Source organism: Phlebotomus papatasi, chromosome 3 (assembly GCF_024763615.1).
Source record: "Phlebotomus papatasi isolate M1 chromosome 3, Ppap_2.1, whole genome shotgun sequence".
NCBI lineage: Eukaryota > Metazoa > Arthropoda > Insecta > Diptera > Psychodidae > Phlebotomus > Phlebotomus papatasi.
Window position 1 is genome coordinate 40,945,519 of NC_077224.1, and position 13,757 is coordinate 40,959,275.

General features: G+C 33.9%; 1 protein-coding gene across 1 annotated transcript in view; it reads right to left on the reverse strand.

The window, feature by feature from the left end:
* Positions 1-13,757, reverse strand: part of LOC129805688 (protein eyes shut) — a 129,009-nt gene that overhangs the window by 2,061 nt on the left and 113,191 nt on the right. Inside the window, exons 13-15 of the mRNA XM_055853770.1 lie at positions 13,152-13,315; positions 5,768-6,526; positions 5,003-5,704 (exon numbers count right to left, since the gene is read on the reverse strand). Coding sequence (XP_055709745.1) covers positions 5,003-5,704; positions 5,768-6,526; positions 13,152-13,315 — 1,625 coding nt within the window. The remainder of the gene's footprint in view (positions 1-5,002; positions 5,705-5,767; positions 6,527-13,151; positions 13,316-13,757) is intronic.

Genomic DNA, 13,757 nt, shown 5'->3' on the forward strand with positions numbered 1-13,757 from the left:
ATACATGCTGCGCATGACAATAAGTGGGCAAAGATGCCCAATTCTGTAGGCACAGCTCACCAGAGGCCTAAGAGTGTCTGACAGACACCGAACATGAGATTTCCAATCCAACTTATAGTCAACAACAACCCCCAGATACTTATATTCATTAACATAGGGAATATTGACACAAGAAGCGCTACAGTTGACACCACCACACAAGGGCGAATGACTCATAATTCCAGAATTAGGATTGCCATCGTTACTTCCATGAAGAAAACGGATTGCCCGTGATTTGATACTCAATGTCATCGAATTCAGTATAAGGAACTGTCTCGTCAAATTCAGATCATGCATCAGATGAGCATCCACACTCTCCTAGTCATTAAAGATATATGGAGATCTTTTAAGAAAGAAAGGGATGAGAATTTTGACTTCATGAAATTTTCCCGGACTAAAAAGTGTGCCGAACCCAACAAAGAATTATAATCAGATATGTGAAATGAAGTATTAGACTTCTTTTCTAGACTAATCAAAAGTCATAAATTTTGCAATAATAACCGGAACATTTGAAAATTAATTTAGTAATGGAAGTAGGATAGTTTCAGGCGTTAATTTCTTGTTCTAATTTAGCAAATTTTATTTATAAAAATAATAACATTACGTTGAGAAAGATTTTTTTAAGAATGTTCAGAAAATCCAAATTTGACCAATTAAATACAAATAAAATTGGTCAGCGATTACTCTGAAACACGACTTAGAGTAGGAAAATTTATAAAATAAAAATTCACATCCCTTTCTATTCCAGTTTTAAACACTTTCTTTTCTCTTGAGCGTCACAGCAAATTCAATTTACTTCGAACTAATTTTGAATGTGATAGAGAACTAGCTAATAGGCAAAACGTTTGAGAAAGAAAACAGTTTGAATTTTGGTTTCATTAAATTTTCCTGATTGGAAAGGTGTTTCAGAGATGAAAAATTAGGTTAGGTCAGTATTACAATTGTTTTGGACAGTAAAATTGTAAATTTTGCAAATAATATTTCAAATTGATATGTTATGGCGCTAGCATGCCTTTTCAATTGAGTGAAATTCAATCGATTGAAATTTTACTTCTTAATCTTTCAAACTAAAATAAGATATATTTGTCTTTTTTTGTCAAATGAAAATTTGAATTTCACTTTCATTTTCATTTTCAATTTCAATTTTCATTTGACAGAAAAGGACAGCTATATATGATTTTAGTTTGAAAGAGTAAGAGGTAGAATTTCAATCGATTGAATTTCACTCAATTGAAAAGGTGTGCCAGCGCCATTCTTAATCATTAATATTAATCAATTAATTATGAGCCTTTGAAATTGAATTTGAAGAGTTATGGCTCCAGTCTACGTTTTAGAATAGAAAAATTCATATCGAAATTCACATCCCTTTCTTTCTCAAACGTTTCGTACTTGTCTATTCTACTCTTTCATCCTCTTCTTCTTTGTTTGAACGTCTTAACAAATTCAATTCAGTTAAGTATAATTTTAAGTTAGAAATAATTATATAGATATGGAAAATGTTTTGCGGAAAAGAGGCACGCGAATTCTGATTTTGTGAAATTTTTGATTGAACATTTTAAATCATGAAAATTTCATGAAATCAAAATTTACATCATTTTTATTCTGAAACTTTTAGCATATGTGCATCCCACTTTTTGCGCTGTTTTTTCTTTTGGACATTACAACAAATTGTATTTTATTTCAATTCAACTTAAATACCAAAAAATGGGATAGACTATCCAAACATTTGGGAAAGGAAATAATGTGACTTTTGTTTTCATGACATTTTCCTGATCTAAAAGGTGTATCTAAGGTATAAATGAATCAAATTTGGTCAGTAATGACTTCAGCACATTTTTCAGATCAGGAAAATTTCATAAAGTCAAAATTCACATCCCTTTCTTTATTAAAGCTTTTTATAAGTCTATCCTATTCTTTTTCACTCTTCTTCTTCTTCTTTTGAACATCACATCAAATTAAATTTCGTTTATCCAAATTTTATGTTCCAAAGAATAGGAATCACTTATGCAAATCTTTTGAGAAAGAAAGGGAGATGAATTTTGATTTCAGGATATTATACTGAGCTCAAGGTGTGCCGAAGACATAATAACTAATAACTAAATAGTTTTTTATCTGAATTTCAATTTGAGCGATCGGTTGCAGATCGGTAAAAAAAATATCTAAACTGTAGTGGAAAACTTTGCAAAATTCTTAAACTCTTGAGAGTGATGCCTTTTCCCTATATGTTGGACTTTTAGATAACTTTATTAATAATGAAAAATGATGAGAAAATTGCTTTTGAGGTATGGTATCAGTGGCGTATCTAGACACTTATGCGGAGGGTGCGGTTGTACGCGAAGGCGCCCTTACCACGGTAAAAATTGTTCCAGCGGGGGGTTTAACTGTTTATCAGTATCATTGACTACTATATTCCTTGAAAAATTTAACTTTTAATTTTGAGTTTAACAGGTTTAATTTTGAAAATGCAGTGAAATTTTAATTATTTTTAATAAAAGTTAGACGCAAAAGTGGAAGCTCTCCTTTTCAAGGAATGTAGTACTCAATATTGATCAACAGTAAAAAAACAAAATTTTGAAGAATAGTATTTTGATTAAGATTATTTTGAAAACATGTACAGTTTAATGCCCAACGCACAATAACTTTTGTTTTGTAAACATGTTTTTGACATTTCAATGAGAGTGAATGAAACAGAAATCTAGTTATCTCGTTTTCTCTCATAGGAAATTTTGAAAACATATTTACAAACAAAAGTTATTGTGCGTTGGGCATAAGCATGAAATGGTTAAGGTTGTACTGAAAACATGCACAGCGGTTAGACTTCTTAAAACAGATTGTGCTCGTCAAAATCGGTACAGCCAAGCACAGCTCAAGAATAAAATGGTTAAAATTGTGCATAAGTCCTACATAGCTCAAACAAAATTGAATCTAAATTTTTAACAGTTTTCTGAATCTTAATCGTTTTATTTTTAACAGCTATGCTCGTTTTCAGCACAATATAAACCGTTTTATGCTTGAGCTATGCAGATTTCATGCATAATATTTGAGAAGTACCAGTTTTATACACAATCTTAACCATCATCATACTTGAGCTGTGTGTATTTTCAGCATAATTTTAATTTAATATTTTGAAGTATGTTTTTATTTCAACTTGAAATTTTGAAAGAATATAAGGACAAAATGCGTTTTAGGAGCCAAGAAGAGCGCCAAGAAAGCTCTGCAAGAAATTAGGCGCCCCCAAAAAGCACCTGAAGGAATTTAAAGTGTCGTTTTTTATTTCAACACTAAATCTTGCAAAAATATTCGAGCAAAATGCTTTTTGAGTTTTATGGGCGCTAAAAAGTCCTTTAGAACAATTGGAGACGCCAGGAAGTCAGGGAATTAAAAAAGCTTTTCTTTACTTTAACGCGAACTTTTGATAGATAAGGACAAAATGCATTTTAAACTAGGACCTCAAAACTAGAGGAGCGCCCTAGAAAGTCTCGTGAAGAAATTAAAAGTTTTTTATTTATTTCAACGCGAAATTTTGCAGAATTAGGGTATATTAAGCTAATTCAAAACCTGTTCCAAACGGAAATTTTTCGCTATTCCAAATGGAAACGTCATTGTTTTCTTGATAAATACAGTACTAAATTATTATATTTATATATTTTCTATACCACAATTTCATTATTTAGTTAATTTTGCTCCAAATAGAGCGAAAATCCATTCATATTCACAAATTTTAATTTCTTAATTTCTCAGAAAAATTAATAGTGTACCTTTTCACCATTGAATTTTTCATCGATCGACCATGTTTTCCAACGAAAAATACAATGAGGTGACTATTGATTATTCGTTTTGTTTAACATTAAATGTCACATTTCTGGCTAATTTTATTTAAATTAAATGCTAATATTTATTGTTAATGGTACGTGAAGTCTTCAAATGAAATAATTACCTATTTCGTGAACAAAAAAGGTTTTTCTGAAGTGTCTGCAAATGCTTCAATAGGAAACCCCGGAAATATGATTTTTTTGGAGAGATTTTCTTATTGTTTCAGATGGGAAAGGAGAAAAACCAGGAATAAGAACAAATCCTGCTCTCAATAGCAACTCAACAAAGTTTTGGAAGCCTTTCGTTGCGGTTTCACTTACGCTGTTTGTCTCCAATTAGAAAATTTCCCTTGTCTCCATTTGGATTAATTTGCTTCCAATAGAAGCATTTCACACTTGTGCATTTTTCTTGTATTTAAGAAGTTTTCAAATTATATCTAAAGAATTTTCACTAAACAGTAACATTCTAGAAGAGTCAAGGAGCAAATTTATGTAATGCTCTTCAGAAAAAATATGAACTTAATGTGTTGAATCTTCTGTCAAAGTTAAAGCGTCTGGAAATGGTTTTGAATTAGGACATTTACCCTATAAGGACAAAAGGCATTGTAAAAACTAGAGGGGCACTCCAGAAAGACTCGGAGTCTATTTTATTAAAATCTTTTTTACTTCAACATGGAAAGAATAAAGGGTCAGGGTTTAGTTCTCTAAAAAAGGAACATCGGCGCTCCTGGAGGGTCGCGCCCTGGGCGGGCCGCTCCTCCTGCACCCCCTTAGGTACGCTACTGTATGGTATATAATTCAAATCACGCAAAACTATGATACCTTTCCATCCCATTTTTTAAAGTTACTTTTTAAAGATAGTAAAAAGACCCATTTTAGTGCAATGTCTAAATAGTTTCAAATTAATTTAAAAGGCATAAAAGTTGATGAGTATACTTATATTCTAATGGACTATTATTCACATGTAATTAAATATTTAATACTTTAAAATATTTTAGTACCATAAAGTTTTTCAGTTGACTAACGCATTGAATGCTTTCAAGCTTTAAGCTCTAGTCAATCATAAAACACGATGTCACTTAAATATTTTATAGAATATTATAACTATTTTATTACACGTGGAAAATTCTTCCTTTTGCAATTAAACTCACCTATATAGAAAGTGTCCTGTAGGGTAATACTGTGGGCTTCTCTTGAGGAATTGAAGTTGCCCCTCTGATGCTTTTCATCTGAAAAGATGCGTCTGCCATCGAGAGACATTTGCAGATCCTCATCGTCAGAACTAAGTAGGAGATTGTGCCAGGCGCCATCAGAAATGTAGCCTCCTGTTGCAATATCAACAGTTCCATTGACTGCATCCAAGGCACTACTGGCTACTCTCAAGTGGCCCCTCTCAAGTCCCACGCCGAAGAACTTCCCACCTGATGCATCACTCCACAGCAGGAGGCCACTCTGGTGCGTAGTGGAGAAGTTCAGGGATATCTCAATCCCTTCGGGCGAACGCACGAACAGCACAGGTCCGTTGCGTTTTCCCTTAACGGGAATCCTTTGGGGCGGGACTACCAAATAACTGTTGCCATTGAAGCTGGGTGTGGAATATTTACTGGTGGCTATTTCACAAAAGAATCCTCCCCAGCCATTTGGGCAGCTGCATTCGCCATTTCTTTGGCATTTACCGCGGTTCTTACAGGAGATTACATGGCAGGATTCAGGAATCTCACAGCGATCTCCCTTGGCATTTTCAGGACACTTGCAGTGAGGCTGAAGTTTCTCGTCCAGCCAACAATGTCCGCCCAAATCACATGAATCTCCACCACAGGCTGTTCCATCACAATCCTGTACATTTCTTGATTCTGGAGAAATTTACAGAAGTGTTAGCTATTCTTCTAAAAAAATCAAGATACAGATAAATTTACCTAAAATGTTAGTTTCATTGAGAACAATCCTCGATCCGGAGACAGAGAGTTGTCGGATGCATCCTCTAAATGGCACAGGAAACCCCGAAATGGAATTGTACGGTAGATGCGATAGATCTGGTAGTCCTCCGAGGTAAATCTTCGTTTCTCGCCGTATGAAAATTCCATTGGAGTCAGAAGAAGCACTCGTGGCACTTCCTTCCACCCACAGACTCAGTCTCTTCCCACTTTGAGCAAAACGTACTTTATGCCATTCTCCAATGGCCAGCATCCTGGAACTTCTGACCACACTCACATGGTGCTTCTGACTAGACACACGGAATTCCACAACGCCTCCCTGAAGTGACAAACTCACGAATCCCAGTGAACTGTCCAGTTCATTCTCATGGGCTCCAAAGAACACCAACAGACCTCGTTCTGAGAGTGGTCGCACCTGAAACTCAATGGAATACTGTTGGATGCTCAAATGAGCTACATTCCCAGGAGATGTGAGCATCATGAGGGGCTTCTGAGGCATCTGTGGGCGTTCCACCTCATTGATGAATCTCATGCGGATGGGATTCAATTGTCGAGTAAATTTGAAGGCTCTAGGACGAGTGAAAAGCCCTGTAGAGCCATTCATGTGGGGTTTCTCAACCCTTAGAGCATCTGATGCAATTTCATTGTCCTCTTGGGAGTCCTCTTCTGGGGAAGTTGGCCAAGCTATTGCCACATATGAACGTCTTCCCGTGAGCGAAACATCGCTTAGTGACTTGATAACTGAATAGAAAGAAATAGCAAAGTAGTTGAAATGTATTGAAGTAAAGTGCAAATGTTAGTAAAAGATTAAGGGGTCTTTAACACTGAGATCATAAATTTATCAATTTAGCTTCAATAATAAAACGAAATCTTCAAACTATTAAAATTTAATTAAGTTAACTTTATTAATTAAACGAACAAAAATGTTTCTTTCAAATATTTTGGTCCCATCGCGATTTTTCAATAAATTAAAATATTTTATACCATTAAATCTTAGTTCAGATCCTCAATAAAATCATCATAAACTTTAATATTGTCTGATTTGGCTCATACATAAAGTGTGTCTTGCAATTTCAAGTTTAGGATCATAGGCTATAAAATTTTTCAGTCCGGTCTTTTAAGCATAATAACTACAAACTTTTTCATACAATGCAAGTTCGTAAAATCAGAATGGATCTGGATGATATTTTATTGCGTTTAAATCTCATTTTATACTTATATTAAAAGGAGCAAAACTTAGTTTCTGACTTAAGAGAAGGTGAGGCAGTTTCAAAAAACTGAAGTTTTTCAGATATAATTCAGCTCAGTTTCACTTAGTTTCTTTTGGGTATTAGCTATTTGAAAATATTACGTACTTCTTATTATTAATATCGCAAAATTTTATATTTTCGAAAGCAATGCATGTCTGAAATTACCCCATGTTGCCTTACCTTACTTAAACTATGAGGAAATGAAATTTAAAAACTGGGGAAAAAGTCACAAAACGTATATTATATTTTTTTTACAAGCTACTCGAGCACTTCAAAAATTTCTAATTAGCGCAGTTTTATAGGAAATTTACGGCTCTACAACTCTGTGAAAGTAATTTTCCTCTATTTTGTAAGGAAATACGTTTATCGAGCCAATTTTTAAAAGGTAATTTTGTGACTATACTCAAAAATGCTGAGGCAAATAGTACCAGACATTGGGTATTATCACATTTTGATTCACTTCACTACGGACTTCTGTAAATTTGAAAAAATACCTAGAGGACATATTTTCATAGAAAATTTATTCATGTACACATTTGTAAAACACCGTTTTCTCTGCGAAACAAGTGAGAAAACGAGAAAAGCGCTTTTCAATCTATTTTAGAAAAAAACACACAAAAGACTGCAAATCGTTTGACCAATGCAAACAACAAGCAGCGAGACATGATAATGGCGTTTCTTTTCGCCGTGAGACATCAGAAATTGCTTCGCTTTTTTGTTACTTTTTACCCCAAATGACCATTTTTAATAAAAGGATTTCTGGAGAAAAGAACTTTTGTGAAATTATAAAATATATAAAAATTATAAAATATAGATAGCGGATTCGTATTCAAAAAATCCAAATTATTTAGAAAATATTCACCAGTGCATCAATTTTGGAAAATAAGTAGGTAATAATTGTTATCTTCTGCAAGGAAAATATTTCAAAAATAGGGCTAAAAATTTCGATATTTTTTATTTTCTGAATTCCTTGTTCGAATTCTAAGAAACATACGACATTGAAGAAGGTCTATGGAGGCTATCTATAGAAAAAAATTTCAGCCGCTATCTTTTTTACCCTGGAAGATATTGAATTTTGAATTTTTCGATTTGTGACTTTTTGCCCCATTCTTCCCTATTTTATTCAATCGACGATCTCTTGTCTCGTTTTACATTAAAAAAAATCCTATATATTTTTTTAAATTGTATGTCTTACTGAAAACTTTCCGACAGCATTTAAAAAAAATAACCTCTACAGGGTGAGTCAATTGAACTGCAACTAAATTTGGATAGCTATAACTTTGAAACCGTTCAGGACAGAATGCTAAAATTTTGCATGAAGTTATTTTATTGGTCACAAGCCAACAAATGCATTTATGAAATTTTTTTGTGATATTTTTTATCAGTAAAGACACTCAAATATGATGGCGCGATTGCTCTATATTTGACCGGAAGGGTTCCAATGGTTATATTTAGGTCCCTTCAAAACCTGAATGTGATTAAATTTTTTGAGTTTTGAAATATAACTCGATACAGGAATACTGCCAGCATTTTAAAACTCTATGGTAGATGTCGAAAAAAAATTGCATCATTATCAACCAACGTCCTTAACTCTTTCGCGTCATTAGGGTCATATATGACCCGGGGAAAAAACAATTTTTTTTTTGACTATTTAAATAAATTGAAATCTATCGGTTTGTGCAAGACATCATAATAGAAGGATGTAAGATTCTTGGCTAATTTTCTCAAGACTCCAGATATTCAGGAAAAAAAAATATTTGAGATCAAAAATCACTAATTTCGAACTTTGTGAAATGACTTTTCTTTTTCAAATTTTTTTTATATTAATTTATTTTTTTCAGCAAAAAGTTCTTTAGAAACACAAAATAGAATATCCCAAGATTGTATATTGCATATTTTGATATAATAAACTACTCTCAATTTTCCAGATAAGCGTGTAGAATTTTCCGGGTCATATATGACCCTATTGTCCCCAAGGGTAACAGTATTTTCGTCCCAAACTTATAGCGAAATGTAATTGGGACATTGTTTTTCTTTATGAAATGCAGGTGGGACATCTTGCTCCTGGACATTTCACCTTATATCTGATGAATTATAACATATTTTGCAATATTTTAGAGTATTCTGTAAGCGTCTCATATTGTGCAATTGTATTGTGTGTGAATAAATATGTGGATAAGTTTATTTTTGCCAAATACCACTCAAAATATTGTGACAGTGACTGTTCAAGGGATTACCAGGAAGATTCCTTGAACACCAGGAGTACAGTGTTCATCAAGACAATCCAGTTTGCCATAGTTTTGGCCAAATTAATAACTTCAAGCAAAAAAAAATTCTTAAAAAGCCCGTGATATAGATTTTGAAAATGGTATGTACAATTCCCTTGAGGACAATAGGGTCATATATGACCCGGAGTTTTTCCGAGTTTTCACTCAATGGAAAATTTTTTCCTCTCAGAACTATTATACTTGATCATAAAGAATGAGGAAAAACTCAATTGTACATGAATTCATCTGATGAATAAAAGTGGGACGCGAAAGAGTTAAGCCGAAGAAGCGAATTGAACGAAATCCGCGTCATAGCTGTAGACAAACGGTCCCTGAGACGCACATATCGCAAATAACCATGAGACAAATACATTTGAAAAGGACCTCTATATGAAGCCTTAAAAATTCCAAAAAGCATAGGATTTTATCGATGTTAAAAATAAAGTTATGCTCGATTGTGTGAATGAATTGTTTCTCATGGCCGTTAGAGGCCAATTGCCGAAGATCAGCATCTCTGATGGGCAAAATTATCCAATTGAGGAATCCATGAACAAATATAATGGTTGTGTTGTGTCTACCTAAGGGAGAGGTCATACTATAATTTCAACATTTGAACGTCCACCGGAAGTGAAGGACCATCACTTTTTATGTTATGGACTTCTGCGATGTCAAATTATTGTTTTCCTTTGGTATTTTTGGACTATGGGGTCAAATGAATATCAATGTGTATCGGGAAATTATCCTGGAAGAAGCTCTGAAGCCGTGACTAGACAAAACGGTTAGAAATACTGAAGATTCCAATAAGCCTCGGAACCATTAGGGGAACGTACTCTCCCTTCGAATAATGTGCTTCATGCTTTCGAATAATGTGAAATTTCTTTTAGTTTTTCTAAGAGACTTACACATTTCTATTAAACATTAGTTGTTATCAATTGTTCATAATTCCGTGATAATTTAGTTTAGATCTCTTAAGCTGTCTACACATTATGAGCATTTTTTAAAAAAAATTCTTTAAAAAATTTTTTAAAAAATTTTTTTAAAAAAACTGTTTTTTAAAAAAATTTTTTAAAAAAAATGCCTCCACACTAGACTTAATTTTTGTAAAAAATTTCTGACAGATTACTCTCAGCATTTCGCTTGGGATTATTTTTCATGAAAATTTGTCATTTGAGTGGTGGAAAAAGTGTGAAAAGTGTTTGTTGGAATTCTCTGGGATAGTTGTTAGTGAATGTTCGTGGAAAATTTTCCAAAATTGCAAAAGTGCAGTGTTTTTCTACAGAAGTTGTTCCCAGTGGAATCAATATTCCGGAGTGTGTGAACATAACCTCAAACTGTTGTTTTTCCCTAAAAATTTTGTGTGACTATCGCAGTTATTTATGTACAGAAATTGTTTTTCTTTGCGATAATCTGGAAACCAAAACATGCTCATCAGAAGAACCGCAGAAATTACTCGGAAGGACAAATATGTTACCAGGAACAATGGGTAGAGTGGAGAAGAAGGTGTGCAGCTCAAAAGATCCTAGATTCCATTGATCAGCAGCTCTTTCTGGAAAAGCTTCAGGACTTCAGGAAAACTTATGGATACGTTTGGATGAACAGGAGTATTTGTAACCAAGAACATTGACGTAAGTACTATGAATATGCTAAAAAAAACTCGCTGATTTTATTGCAAAGCTATTCCTGCAAAAAATTCAGGACTACAATTGGAAGAGCATGATAGTGGATGAGGGGAAGGACTTTGAGGAATAATTAGAAAGTGCTTCACCAAAATTCCTGCAAAAATTGATCCAGTGCAACTCTACAAATTTGATTCCGGATACTGGATGACACTAATTTGATTCCGGACACTAGTGATAATTATGATAAATTTTATGAAAAATAAATTCTCATATCTTGGTTTACAATCCGAAATCTTTTATTGGTTATCCGGTGTACATTAAAGCCTTCTCCCTCTATCCACTACTGTCCAAGCAGGAGTCCCATGGAGGAAGCAAAAGTTTGTAGCCATCTCATCCTTGTGCTTCCGGATGGGAACATTTCCATCGTGGTTGAAAAGGAGGAATGATGGGAGGTGGTTCTGGGGCTTCAAGTGATGGGCTATGGTAACTACGGATGACTCTTGTATGTACTAGGGTCTCCTCAGTGGCTCTGAATAGGTCTATTGTCTTGATTGATTTACCAGGTTCATGTTCCAAAATTCTTCAATTTCCTTCTTTCCATTCATGTTTTAATTTGGTGCACGAGGTCACTGTACCATAAAAATCTTCAAGAATACACAGACATCACAACTTTCGGCAACGTCAAAAGAAAAATCAGCGAAAATGTTCCTCCAAAGCTGGCTTTGATTCCACTGGGAACAACTTCTGTAGAAAAACACTGCACTTTCGCAATTTTGGAAAATTTTCCACGAACATTCACTAACAACTATCCCAGGGAATTCCAACAAATACTTTTCACACTTTTTCCACCACTCAAATGACAAATTTTCATGAAAAATGTCTCGAGTTGCTGTGATTTTTTAAAAAATTCTTTAAAAAAACTGTTTTGTAAAAAATTGTCCCAGTGTGTAGAGGCATTTTTTTAAAAGATTTTTTTTAAAGAAAAAACCTTGATTTTTTAAAAAAATGGGTCGTTTTTTACAAAATCGCCTACACACTATACAAATTTCTGTAAAAAATCCAGTTTTTTTTAAAAAAAATTTCACTAGTCTGGAGGCGATTTTTTTAAAGAACTTTTTTTAATGTCATTTTTTACAGAATTTTTTGATAATGTGTAGACAGCTTTACGAAAAACAGAAGAAATTCACATTATTCGAAGGCATGAACGTTCGAAGGGAGAGCACTTTCCCCTAGATTGACTAAAAAACAACGTTTCGTTATTAATTTCGAGCGCACGTTTGCCTGTAGGGTCAGCGAATGCAAATTCTCTCGACTTCTCCAAAAGGGGCATTTTGTTGGTCAATGTGATGACTAAAAAATACCAAAGTGTCAATCTGCGGAAGGCAGCCCTTCGTCTTGAATTGGCTAACATGTCGGTTCAGACAGCGTGCGATGCGTTCATTGATTAACACAGGGATATTATCCATTCATCCATTCCAAAGGTGATTTTATTCAAAATTTTAAATAGATTCCCAAATGTCGACTATTTTCTGACTTTTTCTCATTTACGTCAATAAATTTCTTTTTCAAATAAAAAAAAAAACGGAACTTTCAAAAATTGCAGTTCAATTCACTCACCCTGTACTGGCAAAGCTGTAACAGCTTAAACTCCAGTTTAGGCTCAATAAATAATTGTGATGGGTCCCCAACCAAAGACCAAAAATATGAGGGGTCAAAATTGACAAGAATCAAAATACTACATCTTTCTATTTGGTTTAATCGAATTTGATGATGAAAGACGGAAAATAAAGCTTTTATAAAATATAACAACTATAAAAAAATCATTTTATATACACTGCTGAACCAATGCTATTTTCGTGTACTAACCGATTTCAATGATTTTTGTATTTTTTTCGTTTTACTGCTAAAAAAATCAAACTTATATCGGCCACTTTAACTGATTTTATTAGAACAAATTGTACTTTGGCACTCATACTTATTATTGTTCTTATTACGAAAATCCATTTAAATTTAAATTTAATCTAACTTCATGTGCAAATCCAATTTGGAAGTATTCCAAATTGGCTCACATCAAGAATTTCACCAGAAATAAGCAAATTCAGGCTTATCATTTGTTTTTATTCGGTTTTATTGAATTTTGTCTAATGTGAATTAGTTCCGTGTTCTATATTCTATCATAAAAGTAAATTGAAGTTAAGTACCCCCTGAGGTGAGATCTTCACATACTTACCAACTTCACAGTTCTTTCCCGTCCTCCCAGTGGGACAGTCACATTCGTAGCCCGTCACAAGAGGAACACAAGTTGCTCCCTCGGTGCATTGGTTATTTTCTGAGTCACAAGGATTCGCGTTCTGAGTGCAAAGTGGCCCAAACCATCCTTCCTGGCAGATGCACCTGCACAAATTCAATACAAAAAGGCATACGAGTGTAAAAGAAGCTGCACATCCATTTCATAAAAAGTCCATTCTCTGCAAAACATTCCCCCTTCAAACACTCAAACAGGACGGTGATGCAATAAGTTGAGGTAGTCTCAAAGGAGACAAAATGTCTTTGACGAAGACGACATTCTATAATAGAGTTTTCAGGGGCTCATTTGAGAGAGATTTTTCCTCTATATACTTATGAAATCGATTTTTTTTTTAATTTTATAAGTAAGAACAGGAAGAGAGCAACAGCTAAGGAAATGATTGTTGGGAAAGATATTACACTTTTGTTCCCATATCCCATTTTCCTTGGAACTCTCAATGCATTTCACGGCAAGGATCCAGTCAAAAGATATAGAACGTCCATGTCAACTTTCTGATTAAAATCTGCAAAAGTTGAGCATTCGTTTCCT